Genomic DNA, 19,649 nt, shown 5'->3' with positions numbered 1-19,649 from the left:
ATTTTTGTTAGTGTAAGCGTATGAATTATTATTTTGGGGATTAGCAGTGGTTGTTGGTAAAAATAGGCACTTGGACACTACTGCTGTACACCAAGAGACTGGTCACTGGGCCAAAGCTAGTCGGATACACATTACAAAAGGATATACTGTAAGCTCTGTAGAGCTTTTATACCGACTTCTTTAAGGTTCATCATAATTACCTTTTGACAAACACATCAATGATCAAAGGTCAGGTCAGTTTCTTTTATGAAATTTTACATTAGGTTAATGTAACCTTATGTTTATGGGATGCAATGCCTTAGAATTTTTCTAGATACACAGGTTTGTCTGTAGTCCAAGTGAAACTGATCTGTGCTGAAATTAAGCCCATATTTGTCACAAGGTAATGATAAACCTTAATTATTATTTTTATCAGTGACATTGTCAAATACATGTAAGTGGGCCATTATTTAAGGGATGTCAACATAACAAACATGAATAATTGGAATAAACATTTTATGGTGATTACGAAGCAGATCAATATACATGTAACTCATTACCAGAGTTATATCATCAGGAAGTCTGTTCTTGAAATTATCTCAGCCTACTTGGCATGGGTTGGGAAGGCAAGGGGCCATGGGTAGGTAACTTGATATTGAAGGTTTTATTTTGATATTCATAATACTTTTTTATTTGTGATCATTTAAAGTCGATTAAGTAATAAAAGATGTCATTCTCCACTGCATGATAATATGAGATTTCAGTTAATTGCAGGTCTATGGTATCGCTATTCAGTATTCACTAGGAATACTTATGGTTATCATTAATTTGAAAACGAGCTGAATACTTCATGCAAGCATTCATTTTCTTTAAATGAAAATCTATGAATGGACCCAGGAACAGACTCAATACCAGTACTCCTTTAGCTCAGTTGGTAGAGCCTTGGCTAATTGTACAAAGGGTTCCTGATTCACATTCATATGTGCAGGATATTTAAATTGATTGATTGATAGTCTATGGTTTAATTGTTCAGAAAATCATCTCCTCCTAGTCCAAAAATTAGATATTAAAAATAACATAAAATTCATATTTACATCTGTTTTACTGCCCTAGTGGACATAAGCAGTGAGTGGTAATTGACATTACACAACTTGGGTAGTACAATGTAATCCCATTCCCTTTTTGGAAGCTTTTTTTCCTGATCAATATTATGCAGCCAATTTAGAAAATACAGATGTTGCTTCCAACACTGAATCACAAAACGGATTATATGTTTAGAGTCTTAAAGCTGTAGCAGGTGATTTTGATTAACCGTGGTGTGACAAGATGTTAATTGATTACATGTAATTGATATAAATGTAAATGTCAATAGGAAGGTACAATAATACATGTGAGTAAATTTAAACCACAATAATATAGAACAACTGACAATTAGATATTAAATATTCTTTTATTATGTATATTGAGGGTAGTTACATGTACAAAATGGACCTGACAAATCTAATCCATATCAGTAAGGATACAGTTCATGCAATGAAGTTAGAAATATCAACAAACCATGATATATTCCTTTACTTTTCATGAATAAGGGTAAAAAGTATACACATGTACCACTAGGTACATTAAATGCTCTTGTTTACTTGCACGGGTTAAGAAAGACTGCATTAGAAAATTATTGATATGATATTTCTTTTCATTTAAGATTTATAGAAACTCCAACTAAAGAACAAATCTAAATCTAAAAATCTAAATATATATTTATGATGTAGTACATATTATCTTTGGACTAGTGAAGTCAAGACATAAACTGAATCTAATGTCTATCATTGGCTGAAAGACTTGAGATTCTAATTTAGGAGGATGGGGCTTGGATCAAATTTTACATCCTGGATATTTTTTTTTTTTAGTTAAGTCTATCCTGACTAATATTTTTGATTCCATCCTGTCCTGGATTTTTTTTTTACATGATATATGTATATCCTGATTTTTTTCAATGGATGCATTCACCTTTTTTTTTAACCCGATTGGTCATCCTAGATTTTCTTTTACCATATGCTTGTGGACTTTTTAGCTCACCTGGCCAAAGGCCAAGTGAGCTATTGCCATCACTTGGCATCCATCGTCGTCAGTCTACCGTTGTTGTCGTTAATAATTTTTCAAAACTCTTCTTCTCTGACACTTCTTAACCAATATGAATCAAATGTGGTATGAATGTTCCTTGGGGTATCGTGCATAGAACTGATGTGGGGATTTTTGATCCATCGAAAAACCAGGTCGCCATTACTAAAAATAGAACATTGGGGTCAGACAGTAGTTTTTCACATATATCTCCAAAACTGTTAGGTTTAGCCAAATTATGATGGGGTAATAGTGTTTAACATAATGAGATCTATGTGTGATTAAATTTTAACTATAATATGTTGAGCCATGTTGGAGTTATTGTCCTTTTTCGACGTTTTTTGGCTATTGTGAATGTTATTTCTTTCAAAAATCTTTTCCTCTGACACTTCTTGTTCAGTTGGAACCAAACTTTGTAAGAGTGTTCCTTGGGGTATCCTGCATAGAACTGGCGTGGGAATTTTTGATCCGTCAAAAAACATGACTGCCATTTCTAAAAATAGAACATAGGTGTCAGACAGTAGTTTTTTCACTTATTATGTTTCCAAAACCATTAGGTTTAGCCAAACTCTTTCAATTGCTGAAATAATTCTTATTTTAAGGCACTTTGAAAGGTCAAAAATAAAGTTTTTTTTTTTACAGTTTTCAACCAAATATCTTGAAGAAACAAATTTTCAATTGCTAAAATGATCCTGATGATAAGTCCTACCAAAGTCTTCCTGAATCAAAATTTTTGGACTCCTTGTTATTCAGGCTCCTAGGACACTCTTGTTTTCTATGTTTCAAATCAACGGTCCTCTTGTACAAAAAAAAATCCTAAAAAGGGAGCTATAAAAAGTATTAAAAGACCAGAAACTAAGTATATAAAGTTTAAAAGGTCTTAGATCAGAAACTGAAGGTCCAGGACCTCAGTTCTACACAATTTTGAACCCTAATAGACCTTCACAATGACTGGTAATTTTAATTGTCTCAAGATTACATACTTATACAAATATATCTATGTTTTCTTTAACTTTGAATGTTGTTAGAATTATATAGAGTGGCATCATTGATATTTTGATTTGTAATTTTTATTGATTTTTTTTTGTAATCTCTGACCACTTGTGAAGTGAAAGTTTTTGAAAAACTAGAAGATTGAGGATTACATTGTAGGAAGGTATGCATCAAGACTCAAAAATGTTCCCTTTATCCAAATTTTTCATAGAAACTGTACAAAGAATAAATAATTGACCTCTTTTAATTGGGTTAAAAGGAGAAGGGGTGGTAAATTAGAAACTTGAATCTACGACAAATGAGAAAACATATAGAGGCATTAAAAGGACAACAGAATTGCTTGAACATGTTTAAGTTGACGAAAATTCAGATTCTGTAAGGTTTGTATTTTTTGTCACTCTGTGTTTATATTTTGGTCAAGGAAAAGGTGTCCACACTCAAGAAACAATTTCATATCTAGTAAATACATTCATTATTACATAGAATATCATATATGTATGTAAAAATATGGAGGTGTTTCTTGGATGTGGAGATAGTTTCCTGGATTTAAATAATATACAGTGATATATGTCCGAGAAAAAAAAATTACAATTCTCAGCAGTTTTGGTAATTGACATATGTTTTTTTTTGTTGCACCACTATGATGTTATTACAGAAAACTAATGGCACAAAACATTTTTTCCTTACAATTAAAAATTTTACTATGTTAAGAACAGGTTTTATGTAATTACATTTTTGTGTAACAAAATTGATATTTTTGTGCAATATTCATAGCTTATTATGCCCCTACACCTTTATCATTTGCCATGTCACAAAATGTTAGCCTTACAAGTATATACCGGAGTCTTATTGATTTTAGCTACACAGTACATGTTGTTAAATTTTGCTTTCTAGAAAAAAAAATTGATTAATAACATTTTTTGCATTTTGTATTTTGTATGTATTTGTGTTGTACATGTACATGTATGTACCAAGTTTTTGAGCCCATATGCCAAAACTGAAAGCTGATAAAAGGTTTGACACAAACCACATAAATTGGCATATATGATAACATCTTTTGATAGACATACATGTAATGGTAAGTATGTGTACCTATGAGTATGTCCATACATCTGTCTTCCTGTAAATTCTGGTGTCAAAACTCTTAGAAAAAGGCTTGAATAATTGAGGAAGTCGAATAAGAATTTGGTACTTTTATCAATGATAGGAAGCCCCTACATGTAGTTAGCTTAAGGAGGTAAACTCAGGGTAAAGGATACAATTTTTACAAATCATTGGAATGTTTGTATTCAGCATTTTACATCAATCTCATATAAGCATCAAAGTAACTTGGACTGATTTCAATCTGTTTCAAATAAAAGCTTGAAAGACTTTAGTGAAATTGAATGTGATACAAACATATCACTGATTTTATGAGTTATTGGGGAAAAATAAAGCATACTGGCAAGTAAAATTTTCTTTTTGCTCTTAGTATTTTCTATTTCATCTGTTTTTAATTTTCTTGAAGATTTTTGGAAGATGGGTAAGCACAAGAAACACCACAAGAGGTCAAGTTCCAGCAGTAGTAGCAGCTCTAGCTCTTCTAGCTCTGATGATGAATACAAACATCTACCTAAAGATCAGAGGAAAATGATGAAAAAACAGAAGAAATTGATGAAAAAGGTGAACATGTATGCACTCAGTAGACATATAAATAATGTACAATTGTAACAGTCTCCTACATGTACAAATGTACATGTTTATTTACACTGAGGCTCTATTTTGTTGTTTTTCTTTAATCACACAGTTACCAGTGGTATTAGTTGTTTTAACAAGACTTTATATTTTTGTGGTCATATAGTTGTATGGTACTGTCGTTTCTATCACCCTTAGACACAGCGAAAGTATAAGAAAGAGATTACGATGAAACATGTGGGTTCTTAACCACAAAAAAAGAAGGTTGGTATATATTTTTGGGATACTGCTAAGTCCAATACTACAAAAGGAAAATTTTAATGAGTTTAACATGTCTAAAGGGTTACAAAAATGTATGTTTCTTAACTTTTTTAATTAAGGGCCAAATAGGTGTCAGAAATACATTTTTGTAAGTGCTTTCATATACTTTATATTTCTTACTTCTTAAGTCTAATTGTGAAGTTTAAAGTCATTTTTATCAGAATAATATGCTGTGTCATCAAACAATTAATCACAATTCAGAGCTCTATTAAATTTGTAGTTTTTGTCCATACTTTTTAAAACTTGTCTCAAATTTTCAGATTTCTACCACTGTGGTCATGTCAAGCTGCACCCTGTAAAGCATTGTATTACGTACAATCCATATATGTACATTTCTCTTAATCGATGCCTGACTGATCTGTTTTTTTTTTTTCATATGATAATACAGAACTTGTACTTAAATGACAGATTTGCTGAGGAACTTTTTTTTATTACATTTATTAGTAGGGAAGTCAAAAGTGGCAAATTGTTTGACTTTGAGTGCAAATTGTATTCTAAAACCTGCTGAGTGTAAATATTTTTTAACTTTTGTTCTAAAAAACTTTGTTGAAATCTGCAATTCTTGCCAGTCCTTGTATTTGTATGTATCTATGATATGTTCATGTAAAAACCCAGGCATTTCATTAAGAAATACCAGGTACTTTTACTCTTCTAAACTACTGAAAGGGACCTCCAGAATTTTAAAATTTCATACATTTTTATTAAATAAAATGATGAAAAGTACCTCCTACAAAACCAGAGTTACCTGCATTGCAAAGAAATAATGAAACCCCTGTAAATCCCTTGGTGGTCTCATGGTAGCATGTTCACCTGTATTGTAGAAGGTCATAGGTTTGATCCCCAAAGTCATACCGAATCCTTTAAGATTGGTGGTTACTGTTTCTCTGCCAACATTTGGCTTAAAAAAGGTGAAGAGAGTGACTGCTGTTTATGTTTGAGTCAGAGTAATGTGAGTGCGTTGATATGCCTACCTCAGTGGACTGCTGCAACTGTGAGCTAGCACATTTCAAACCTGGCTGAGCATGTCAGACTAGACTAGTACAAAGAGGCTGAGAGATGTTTACCATTACGATTTCGCCATAGTTTCTAAGAAATTTGAATGTAAATTATGCTTTAGGGATTGCGAATCTCTCCATACCCATGTTAAAATGATATAAAATTAAAGAATTTAAGAATCTTCTTCATTAATTACGACTAAAAGTATGGTTGGTCTTAAGGTACACATGTAGCATAAACAGGTCTGAATCAGGGTTTATTCAATTGAACATTTAATGTTCTCTTCCTGAAACTACAATTAAGTTATCAATCAATGATATGTACATGCACCACTAGCTGAGTAATTAAGTACTCGTCTGTCTAAGAAACAGGCAAAATGTGTATAAGTCATAAAGAAAATAAATGCAGGTACATGTATTTTATTGTATTGTCCTAGTATTGTTACTTTGTTACTCCCAGAAATAACAATAAAAGTATTTGTAAAGTTTGCCCTTTTAAGATATTGATTCATCAAGTTTAGTTGAAATGCAATCACAAAAATGGTGAGAAAATTTTCTCGCACTTTTCCCCAATACAAGCTTTAAAAGATATGTCACAGGTGCTTCAGGATAAATTTTAAAAGCTTTTCAGTTGTGTTCTAGATGTACTGAACATATTTTTATATTGATTGTTGACATTAAAAAAGATGACTGTGATATTGCACAAGGGTTAGGGTTTAATAGAACTCAAATCCCACCCAGAAAATAATGGATCTGCAGTTATCATGAAAGAACCTATTCTCCAAAATTTTAATAGCAGTTTTTCATTGCTGTTCTGATTTAATATTCAAGAACCAACAATCTTCAAATGCTTAGACATTATGCATCTTGTTCCTAACTTACCTAATTATTAATACTACACTGAAACTTGAAACACACATATATCATGTATATCTTATTTTAGCCTAATGTATTTATAGATTATTGATGTATTTATTTACAAAAAATATTGCCTGGTAATTGCAGGGGAAGCTGCCACATGGAGCAATGATGGTAAGTTGTGACTGATATCCTACCCCCACTGTCTGTCCATGCACCTGTCTGTCATTCCGTTCATCCATCCCAATACTGTCGCAATTATCACAGCTTGGATGGATTGATTACTAATTTGGTATATGGCTTTAAATGTTTAAAGTGATTTTTGGTGCTGTCAGATGTCAACCTCCTGTTTAGTGGGACTTTACTATATTTCACTGTATGGAATGATAGAGAAAACTTTGTCACAAAATCTTAGCTCCTATTCGATGTATCAATTTCAAATTTGGTGTGTGGCTTTTTATAGATGAGACATACGTTGTAAGCAATTTTGGTTGCTGTTCAATATTAACTTATTTTCAACATGAGAATCATATGTTTTGTGACATACATGTATGATTATTATATTGTTGGAGCATGACATGATTATGATAATCATGTTTCGTACGATTATTGCATGATTATCATTTGATTTTCATATGTTTTTCACATACATATGATCATCATACATTTCCAAGCCAGAATTAACATGTGGGAATCATATGTTAATCACATGACAATCATATAAATTTCCATATGGTTATCATATGAATTCAACACCTTCAAAAATGATAAATATGTGAAAAGTTGAAAATCGTATGAATTGTGTGATGTTTGGTTTTGTAATTTATTAATTCTCCTTCCTTGCTCTAACTTTATAGGGTATTTTAACCCAAGAACCGGGAAAGCTCATTCATTCAATTATATGCATATTTATATAAAAGATAAAGAAGTAAAAATGTTTGTCCAAATAATTCAGCCATTTCTTTAAGGTACGATGTAGAAGACCTAAAGAAACAAAATATAGTTTATTTCTTTCTAATAAATTTGACATATATTTTAGGGAGGACAACATGGTGGATATCCAGGACAGCCTGGCTATCCTGCTGGGGGTTATCCTACAGGTCAGGCCATGCCTCCAGGTGCAGGCTATCCATCAGGACAAGCTCCACCTCCTGGTTATCCTGGTGCTCCACCCACTGCCGGATATCCTGGAGCTCCGCCCCCAGCAGCTGGTTATGCTCCTCCCCCAGGAGGATACCCAGCAGGAGGCAGTTATCCACAAGCCCCTAATCCAGCCTACCCTGCTGCTGGTGGTTATCCACAACAATCAGCAGGTGGATTTCAAGGTAAGAGGACAATTTTGTTTGATGTTAACAGTCTGTATGTCTGTTCTTTCATTCTGATCCATCAGTCACCTGTACTAAGTACTTTGCAATCTTCTGTCAAATTTTACTGAAATTTTGTTTGTTGGCTCCATGCCAAATGTTATTGATCAAATGCTACAATCTTGACCAGTGTGATAGGAATTTTGTTTTTTTGTTCAATACTTATTCAGTGGTTTAAAAGATAAACAATGTACAGCTGCATGTAAGGACTTTTAATTAACATATGGAAAAGTCCATATCATCAGAAATTTATGTTAGAATTAACTGCTGTAGTACTCTTGCATTATTCAGCTAAACTAGGACTTGGAAGTTGTTTACAACTCCTCCTCAACAACTGGCAGGATTGGGATGAAACTTAACTGAGTGTTTAATTACCATATTGGGATCTGCATAGTGTCAGGGATTTATGTTTGGACAAAAATTGTAGAATTGACGACTGTTGTACTTAGTCTAATGTGTTGTCCACAACTCCTCCTTAACAACTGGCAGGATTGTGATCAAATTCATTAGTGTGTTGAATTACCGTATTGGGATGTGCATATTGTCAAGAATTTAAGTTTACATTAACTTTCGAGTCATTTTCTGTCACTGTGTTGTCAACAACCTAAGAATACTACTGATTTCTGTTAGAAGTTTGGTCAAAAGTGCTTAGTCTATGCCCCATAAATGAAGTACAAAATGAGATGTTTGTCCACATTGGTTCCCAAATGTACAGGGTACAACAGGCTACAGGGGTATTAGTCCCTTTATGGGCAATGTTTAGTTTGACACAACCTTATATAATATTAGAGGTGCCTTATTCTGGGATTTCGATTTCAGACTATCGGGACAACTACTTACTGTTTTCCGAGTCAGTTTATATTTTGACAATATGGTGTAGAAATAAATATTATAATAGTTTTTACTGCAATTACTTGTTATTTGATAAATTTAGACCAGCTTCATATAGGTATGCAGCTCGGGCGTTAAACCCCAATAATCAATCAATCATATAGGTATGCTATGGTATAGGATTTGATTAAAGACTTGCTGTTTGCTGACTTAGAACTTGGGGCCATACACTAAAGTTGAGGTGCTAGGGTATCACTAAAGTGCATTTGCTAACAGATCTCTAGTTGTCTGAAAGTATCAGCATTTTCAGCAATAATACAATTTTAAATCTTTTCTTTTTCAGCTCCCCCTCCCGCTGGATATAACCCAGGAGGTCAGTATTATATTTTTTATGTGTTATGTGCATGTTGATACACAGTAGTGCATGTTTGTGCATATGCTTAGAATAACTAGTAACTAGTTTTAACAATTCTTCAGTTTTCCTTTAGCTAAGCTAAAGATAACTGCTTGTCTGAACTCGTAAGACCCTTTCCCTCTTTAGTGGGGAGGTGTATGCTAGGCAAATTTTCATAAAACTATTTCAAAGTCAAAATTATTGACTTTTCTAATAGTCTGAAGAATTGGCTTTTAATTTTTGACCAATCAAAATGGCAACACATTGTGTTGGTAGGGCAAATTTTGTTGATTGAGTCAGAGAAGGGCAAACAAATATAACTCATGTACATGTATTATAAACTATGCAATTTTGGCAGCAGTTTTATATTTTCTATTTTTGGTACAAAACTCAAAAATATAACATAAAATTCAGAAAAAAAATTAATTCCCGCTATATTCCAGCCATTTACATCCATAGAGCATATTTTCAAAGTACTAAGTACTTTCTAAGGATGGAAAGTAAACACTTTTCTTTGAAACTTGTACTATTTTCACCTCCATAAATATCTAAATGGTTTGAAATAAGTTTTTTTTTTTTTTAAAGTATCCAAGTATTTACAGCAGACCTAACAAATCAAATAGTTGTATTTGAAGTCTATTGCTGTCCATTGTTCCAATCGCACAGAAAACCAGTCTGTTGGGTTGAAGAGTTACTTCTCTTTCCTTAAAATGCTTGAAAACAAAGTCAAAGTAAGGAACATGAAAAAGGGCTATTGGGGGAGAGGAGGTGTTTACTCAGTTATGAGTAACAAAGAAAAGAGGTTAAACTCAGTTAAGAGTAACACATAGCTCAGTAAGGAGTAATCCATACTGTGAAACAAGTCTAAACTGAACCTCTTTTGAACTTAAAAATTGATTGGTGTAGACAAGTATTCATAGTGGTGGACCCAGAGATTATCAAAAGAGGGGCCTCGGACTGGCCTAAGAGGGTACCCAATTCTGTCATGGCTCAGTGATGTCCTAAAAAATCAATCAAATTTTTCCAACCCCAATGAACCAATGAAGAGTTGATATGTCTGTTTCTTGAAGTTAATATCTAAAAAAAACTATTAGCCACTATGTATTTGCTTAATATCCACATAAAATTTAAGTTTTTGCTTGTGGAATTTTCTCTGCATCTCTCCTACTCATGATTTGAGTATCAAGATTTAAAATTGTGTTATACCTTTCTTTGCCCACAATTTAAAAAAAATTGATTGTAATGAAGGTTTCTTATAGATGGTGTACCTATTCATTTTGCATCTAGTGAAATATCTATCATATGAATCTTATACAAGTATTCAAACTTATGATTTGGTTTGCAAGTTGTATTTGTTCTATGCTTGAACATCAAGACTCAACAGAAATTCTTGAAAATATATACAAGCATATAGGGCAGCTTGGTTTCCATTAGTGTGCTAATTATGCTTACTTACTCAGAATTCTGGCTAAGTTTTTTTTTCCGTCATTTCTTGGGTAATGTTTTTGATTCAAGATAGATTCAAATTTTTATGATTAAAACTTAAGTTTGTCTGAGAGTCAGTGTACATATAACTCTGCTTAAGGGAGATACATCCTGAGGTAGGCATTGAATATGTGACCAACCTGTGGTCTTGTGAAAAATTTTTAAAATTCACTTTTATTAATCACTTGAGCTGATTCCTGTGTGTTTCTTGGAGTTAGCTTGAGCTCTGTGTTTAAAATTAATTATACTATTTCTTTATCAGACACTCTTTACTTTAGCTTTTACTATTCTCAGAAAAATTTTCTATAAAGATATTGGAAGATATTGCAAGAAGAAATTAGTCTGTTGAAATGCTGCAAATTTTGTCATTTTTGAAATTACTTGGATCTTTAAATTTTTTACTGATTTTTTTTTTCAATTTTCTTTCTGAAGATATCTTGTGTTGTCTTTAATTTTTATTTACAATAGTCCCTAGCTATCAAACTTTTTCACTAAAAATCTTCACAATTTTTAAGAAGAGAAATGTAAATTAAGTAATTTTTTTCTTTTTCTAGGCTTTCAAAGACCACCTTATTGAGAAACCTCCATTCTTACAACACCGACCTATAAGTAGTGCTTTGCTAGCTAGGGTTTAAAGTTCTATATAGTGGAATGGTTGGATTATGTTATTAGCAGATTGTGATATTATAATACAAGCATATATTGATAATTATTGACTTATATGTACATGTACCATGTGAAATATTAAACAGCTTTGCTCTATGACAGTATATTTGGGGGCAATGGACATACATGTACATGTATGTTGTGAGATTGATCAATACAATATGCATCAGGGGTGGATCCAGATAGTTATGTAAAGTGGGAGGGGTTTCCAATTCAGAAAGGAAGTTTCAGTGAAAAGGAGGGAGGGATAAATTTTCCAGTTCAGATCGAAGTTTCAAGGCTATCATTTGCTCATTTTGCTTAAATTTGCTTAGAATTAACCAAGTTTTGCTATAAAAAAAAAGGGGTTTTAGCCCCCCCCCTCCCCCCATCAGCCTTGTTCTGGATCCCCCACTTTGCAAGTACAGGTATAATGTTTAATTTTCTAACTTTAATTTATAGATTGTAATCATTTTAATACTATATAGTAGGAACATCAGTTGGTATCACTTTTGGTGTTTTATGATTTCTAATTCAGTTTAAAGACTTTATGGTTTGATCTTTAAAACAGTATAAGCCTATTTTTGAGAATATTGAAAATGATAAAATTGAACACACCTGAATTAAAAAGCAATATTTATATTTTGAAATCATTGCATTGAATGTTCTATGTTTTGTTGAAATGTTTTCTTTTGGTTGGAACTTAAACTGTGCATTATCCAGGTCAGTGTGTGTTCTTCTAAGTTTTATTTTTTTATTTATGAAAATGATAAATTAAACAAGCCTGAATAAAAAAGCAAAATCATTGCATTGAATGGTCTATGCATTGATGAGTTCATTGGTTGGAACTTAATACAGTAAAACATCTATAAACCGAACCCCTTTTGGACTGTAGAATTTGGTCGGTTTGGACAGATGTACGATTTATCCAGGTTCAAAATACATTTAAACTGACACAATGGGACTTCAAAACTTGTCTGGTTTAGGCAGATGTTTGATTAATTCAGGGTTCAGTTTAGATAGGTTTCACTGTGCATCTATTGTCCAGGTCATTATGTGTTCATCTGAGTTATATTTTGATATTTATCAAAGTGATACCAACCTTCACAAGCTTCAATGTTTGCTAAATGTCACAATTCTTTAATGTTTTATTATATAATTTTACAAAGATAGCAGTTTAATTTGGATTCTAATGGGTGCAATAATGCATACTTTCGTTGGAGTAACCTTAGATTATAAAAATTAATAGGTCAATTGTTGTAATATTTTTTGTTTTTGTTTTTTCTTTTTGTTCAAATGTGGTGTGATGTTTTCATAAATGTATATGAATGCATGAGTTTACAGTTGTAAAAATCCCATTGAAAAGCTATTGTGTTTTGACAAATTTTGATTCAGTGTGACTGTAGTGTACTGTATAGCATGCACATTTTCGCAGGTGTCATATTTCACCATTTGTTCAATAAAAATGTTATATGTATTATAAATATGGCTCCTGGAAACTTTGGTAAATGTATGTATTGATGCAGGCATAATTTAGTGATTTCTTATTTTCTCGCTCCCTTTTACAATGTAATTATAGTTAGAATTGAAATTTGCAATAAATACCAGCTATACCTTAGACTGGAACAAATCAAGGGAAATTCCGCTTAACTGTTAATATACTGTTATTGGAGGGATTTTTTAAATATTTGTTATATCCTGGATTTCATTGAAGTGCAGGCATGTTCAGAAATTTATAGAAGTGGAAGTATCATGTCCAGGAGCTTTGATAAAGGAGATTGGTGTCTAAGATATCACTTGCTAATTTTTGCTAAAATTTTGCACATATTAACAAATTTTTCTACCCCCAGAACCATCCACTGGATTTGCCACTGTTAAAGTATTGATGTTTTTTTCACAGTTTTGGGTTTTAAAATTTGTCTGAAACAAGAACTCCATGAAAATTGGTACCCTACAAAGAATCTTTTATTCGGCCATCTGTTTATACAGAATGTCCACACATCTGTCTTCCACACTTCTCACAACTAAAAAATGCTGCCACCAATTTTTGTGAAACTGCTGTGAATTGTTTGTGTATTACATATTAATGTTAGCTCCCTTTCGATTTTTTTTTCGACTTCCAATATTTTGTTTTTGAGTAATGGGACTTCATTTGTACTAAAATGGGGTGATTTAATGTTTTCAGACTATGAATCAAAAACCCCTTTTCTCTAATGGCAAGATTTAATTCATTTAACCCTTAGCTACGCTGACGAGTTGAGGAATTAAGCTTTTAAACCTTGATCTTTATCAAAATAGGGTATTATGTATATAATAAAATTTATTTTGGAATAGAAAGTGACTTAAGATATTTTTTTAACAAATCACTTTTAATTAGATAGCATGGCTAAGAAAATAAGCAGCAGTCTTTTTAAGAATCGTGCGAATTCTGTCAAATGTGATACATCTAAAAAAAGACTATATATTTTTATTTTAGTTATTCTTTAAGTTGCTTTATAGGTCTATATGATGAAATGTACAACAATTTATTCCAATCTGTCTTTTCGTAGAAGATAATCCACATGGAAAATCCAATAGTTTCTAATGTCATTTACAGAGTTATCTCCCTTAATTTTGAATTCTACAGAATATTCGTTATAATTTTTATTTCCTATGAACATTGGTTGTATGAAATGCCATGTATTCCTTTCTGTTTATAATGACATTTGAAACAAAATATCAAAAATAAAAATATGTAGGGTTTCCAACCATGAATCACATTTTGCATGATTCATATGTGGAGTGCTACATAACAGAAACATGGGAGTTTACATTGAAACCTGTCTTAAATGAACCCCTTTATGACTGAAATTAGTTCAGTTTTGTTGACATGTGTTTCAAAAGTTCGAAGTTCAAAATATATTTATGTTGATACTTTAAAAGTGACTGGTTTAGTCAGGTTGTTGGGTTAGTCATGGTACACTTTAGACAGGTTTCACAGTATCTACCCCCTCCATATAGAGGTTAGTGAAAACTTTCTTACACCTTTTCTTAAATTTAAAATAATTCTGGATTTAATTAATGGCTTATTTAAATAGTTTTTCATAAAAAGGAATACCTGTGTATTTGAATTATGTACTATTTTCTTTTATGACAGGATATTTGACTTCCCTAAGTTTATATTTATACCCATAATAAAATGTTTTACAACAAACTTCATTGGTGATTTGTTGAAATCAATATTTTCTTCTAAAATTCAAATGTTTCAAAAAAAAAAACAAAAAAAAAACAGAAAACAGAAAACAGAGAAAAAAAACCACACACACACACAAAATTTAACATTGATAATATTATATTAACACTATAAATGAAGCACTGAAGAAAATAATAAATGAGGAAAGTAAAAGTATCCTACATGAAAATACCCAACACTATATTATGTGTCATGCTTCATTTTACACCAGATCTAGATCTTGGTTTTCTGGTTTAAACTTCATGTCCTTATTCACACACTTCAGATCCTCACTTATGTTTCCTCTTCAGATCCTGGTTTCTCATGATCCTTGTTTACATATATTTAACACTTCAATACTCATTTATATTTATATCAAATAAAATTTGTATTCTTTTTCCCAGAAGATACTTATTTATTTCAGGATTGACTGTTTTATTTTTTCAGTCTATGAAGAAATAACCTCAATCATGTGGTGCACACTAAATAACCTGTGTAGCAGCTTATTTTCAAGTGAGCACCATGGGCATTGAGGTTATTTCAAATAGACTGAAAAAATGTAACAGTCATTTCTTATAATTCAATTTAAGTACCAAAATTCAACAAGTAAATCATTAAAAAAGTTTGCTGAAGTCACAGTCATTACAAAATTTGGTCTGTGAGATGAGAAACTAAATTTTTGGTCCGATCAAAAACTGTGTTACTTCAGCAATTAAATATTACGTAAATAATAAAAAAAAATTATTTTACATTTGATATTGAAGACTATTACAGTATATGCATGTTATATATTCATAGGTCAGAGTTTAAAGTTTAACTTTTGTGGTTTTAAGTTTTGCAATTACTTTGTCAATCATGAAGTAAATTATTGTTTGCTTGCAAAAAATCTTGTGTAATAAATGGAATTCTAATGATTTGACAAGTTTGCTTAATATTAAACTGTTGATAACTTTCAGGGGTAGCCTATGCAGGACAACCCCCAAGTGGACAGCCATACCCAACACAGTCATCTGCTGGTGAGTATTTTTTTTAAGTGAGCAACCATATCATTTGTATTAGGTGGGAGGATAGGATGAAATTTTATATCCTACCATTTTAGTATTGAGGAATATTGCTCCTGTCTTTTGTTCCTCCAAATCCACACAATTCATTTCAAATCACATCCTAGCCCCTCCCCCTTCTTCTTACTATACTATTCAATATACGATCAACTTAAGGAGGTAGACTTAAGGTAAGGGACACAACTCTTTAAAATCATTGGTCTCACTAATCACTTCCGGGTCGAATGGCCACCCCCCTAATGTAGTACCAAAAACACACTGAACCTAGACATATGCATTGCAAGTGCATTATATGTGTGTATTATGATTAAAAGTAGTCAAAATAAAGCTGAGAATGTGTACTTTAAAATCATATATGTAATTAACTACAAAAGTGTATGAATATTGTTTACATGTGTGAGTAATTTGCTTCCATGCTGTCAGTTAGGGGAAAAGGTAAAAATATGATTTTCAGTTTTATTTATTCCAGCAAATTTTGTGAAGAATTTCTATAATCATCGTACCATTAGCATAATGATTTTGGAAGCCTTATTTTCCAAGCTTCGCAATGATATGCAACTTTAAGATGTCATTTATTCTGGGAATTCACAATATAACTTTGAAAATTACTTTTTTAAGATGCAAAGTAATGGAAATGTTAGAAGTGATTAGTGAGACCATTGGAATGTTTGTATTCAGGCTCTTTATATTAATCTCATGTAAGCATCAAATTAACTTGGATTGATTTCATTCTGTTTCAAATGAAAGCTTGAAAGGCATAGGTGAAATTGAATATGATACGTACATATCACTGATTTCAAGAGTTATGCCCAGACCACAGGTCTACCTCCTTAAAAAACTTTATATTCAGTTTGTTCATGAAGATTCAGTAGTAGAATGAGTTTCCCATTCATTTGTTTCGAAAATAGAATAGTTTCTTTTGCAGTGAGATGGCATAGTTTTTGAAGGGTGTACATAGACATAGACACAGACATGTAAGGACAAAGGACCTTTTAATTATGGCAAGCTGTTTTCATACTTATTCTTTATTTCAGATATCTCAATTATATATGATATCTGATATATTTAACTGATAAGTAACATGGTCTGGTCAGAAAGTGTGGCATGTGGCTTCATAAATTACCAACATTTTAAGAACTACATACACATGTATATTTTGATGTTGTGACCACTAGTACTTACATGTAGTTTTTGTAACATTTACAGTAGTGCTTTTCATATTGATCAATACTAAAACAAAATATTTATTAATTTTTTTCTAATTATATTTTATAGGTGGATTTGCTGCCTCTCCACAACCTCCCATAGGAGGAGCTGGATATGGTGCCCAGCAGCCTGGATACGGTGCCCCACAGCCTGGGTATGGTGTTCCTCAACAAGGGGGACTTCCTTATGGTGCTCCAGGAGGAGCACCTCCTCCAAGCACTTCACCTGTACCTCCAAGTTATCAATCTGGTGTAAGTTCAAACATGGTACATCAAATATGTCTGATATTCTCATCCCAATGGAGTTGTTCTCACATGCTTTTCTACAATACTGTAAAAGTATTAATTATTTCGGTGTACTATTTTTTGGGCATTTTCATGATGGACAGAAAAGCACAATAAATACTACCTATGAAATTAATTTTTAACAACATGTAACACTTATCATTTTTTTGAAACTGTGAAAATTGATGACTGCAAATATGTTAAATGACAAATTCCGTAAAAAATTAGCAATTGCGAAAATTAATATGTTTACAGTAATTCAAAAATGCTTGCACCAATTGAAACTTTGAGAAAGTGAACAGACAAGTTACACTGTATACATTCTAGGTTCCACCAGCTGGTCCAAATGTTGCATCAGCAACTGCAGGAATGGCCAATGTAAATATTCAGGGTAATATGGTTGAAAGGTCAAGGCCTACTATTGTACCAGCCAATCCATTCAGTGCTGAGGAGGATGCTAAAGTCCTTAGGAAAGCCATGAAAGGAATAGGTATGTGTAGATACCTGTTTGGTTTCATTTTAATGTGTAAGAGAAAGAATAGGTATGTGTAGACTCCTGTTTGGTTTCCTTTTAATGTGTAATGGAAGGAATAGGTATGTGTAGATACCTGTTTAGTTTCATTTTAATGTGTAATGGAAGGAATAGGTATGTGTAGATACCTTTTTGGTTTCATTTTAATGTGTAATAGAAGAAACATGTACCTTTATCATGTATAATCAGAAGTTCCTTATTTTTGCATATCAGTTTTTATACCCTACTACATGAGGTGGTGAGCCTTAATGTGATACCCTCTGAACTGTTGCATGTCCATCCTTCGACGGTTTTCAGAAAACAACTTGGCTGAGGAGTTAAAGATTTTTTTAAAAACTTCTCATAGTTGTTTTGTACTGTTAAGTTTAATTTTCAAAATCAAAAATGTAGTTTTAGGCTATTTTGAACATTTTGCTCTCCTTTTTTTTAACCATTATGTGGGGGTATCCCTTTATGTTCCATTAATGCCTTATTTTTAGGATTGGTCAAATTTTAGAAGTTCATGGAATTTTAGATTTGAGAATGTCATTGCTATGCATTTGAACATGTATGCCTTCAAATATATACATGTATATATATTGTATATAACACTATCACAGCAATAATCTACATTGAATTGGTCATTTTTATTTAAAACAATTTCAGTGTCATGTGATATTAATATGTGACAGGTGATACCTAAAACTATTCTTGAAGAAAAATAAGTTCATTTTCCAATAAAAGCCTTTTCTACCAACTTGCTACTTGTTAGGAGCTTAAAGTATATTAGATCCTTAATTTTTATATAACCAGTTTTGGAACTTCTTCACTGTTTGGTTCTCTTCTAAAGTATATAAATCTAGTAAGGATTTTCAATATTTTATCATTTTAGGTACTGACGAGAAGGCAATTGTAGATGTTGTAAGCCGTAGAACAAACAAACAAAGACAAGAAATATTAATCATGTTCAAAACGTTGTATGGAAAGGTATGAAAATTATCTTTTTTTTTTAGAAATAACTTGCAAGTTGACATTTTATTTATCCTGGTGGGATTGTCTCTTTGATATATTCACCTTATCCATTTTCTTTATAGTCATAAAATAATATTCATTTGTACTTCCTTGTGCACTGGTAATTTTTTTCTTGTTTTCAAATGCATTAAAATGAGATTGGAATATCAAGTTATTCAAAAAAAACTTAAGATATATTAAAGGACGATTCAAAAGTACATCAATATCCAAGTGCATGGCCATAATGTGAAACAAGGAAACAATCTACATACATAATGTAGAAAACAGAATGAAATACCATTACGGATATAAAATCAAATAAAAGGAAAACAAGAACGCACACAAAAAACTAAAGAACATTCACAAAGGACTGGGAGTGACAACAGTTGCTTTGATAGGGTTAAACATGTCCTGCTCTGTGAGTGACACCAATCACATTTATAGTGAAATAATGTATTGATAGGATGTTGTAAATATACATGAATGCCGACAACATTGACAAAATAGTGAAGAAGGGAACTACCATTGATTTATTTTAGGGGATGGGGGTTGTAGGAAGAAATTTTTGTGGGCGAGTAAAATTTGTTCTGTGATTGTATAGAACTATGTATATTGGATACCAAAATTTAAGATGTGGGCTACAAAGCCAAAATTTTAAGTTTAAATGAAACTCTGCTGTACATTTATGAAATGCAATGAAACATGTAA

At 32.0% G+C, this 19,649-nt stretch overlaps 1 protein-coding gene across 2 annotated transcripts in view; it reads left to right on the top strand.

Annotated features, from left to right (window-relative positions):
• The window catches only part of LOC148620445 (annexin-B12-like), a 29,379-nt gene that overhangs the window by 124 nt on the left and 9,606 nt on the right, over positions 1-19,649 (top strand). Inside the window, exons 1-9 of one of the 2 annotated variants that reach the window (XM_088581340.1) lie at positions 15-148; positions 4,598-4,752; positions 7,086-7,112; positions 7,978-8,263; positions 9,477-9,506; positions 15,825-15,884; positions 17,205-17,386; positions 17,747-17,909; positions 18,823-18,917. In XM_088581340.1, the coding sequence (XP_088437466.1) occupies positions 4,609-4,752; positions 7,086-7,112; positions 7,978-8,263; positions 9,477-9,506; positions 15,825-15,884; positions 17,205-17,386; positions 17,747-17,909; positions 18,823-18,917 (987 nt within the window). In that variant the 5' untranslated portion in view covers positions 15-148; positions 4,598-4,608. Of the gene's footprint in view, positions 1-14; positions 149-4,597; positions 4,753-7,085; positions 7,113-7,977; positions 8,264-9,476; positions 9,507-15,824; positions 15,885-17,204; positions 17,387-17,746; positions 17,910-18,822; positions 18,918-19,649 lie in introns of those variants that run through there. The other variant, XM_088581339.1, reaches the window with a different exon arrangement.

Source organism: Perna viridis, chromosome 4 (assembly GCF_037379345.1).
Source record: "Perna viridis isolate PV_CMFRI_1.1 ecotype Kerala chromosome 4, ASM3737934v1, whole genome shotgun sequence".
NCBI classification, from domain to species: Eukaryota; Metazoa; Mollusca; class Bivalvia; order Mytilida; family Mytilidae; genus Perna; species Perna viridis.
Note: the sequence above shows the minus strand (reverse complement) of the source record. Positions and strands in the feature narration are given on the sequence as shown.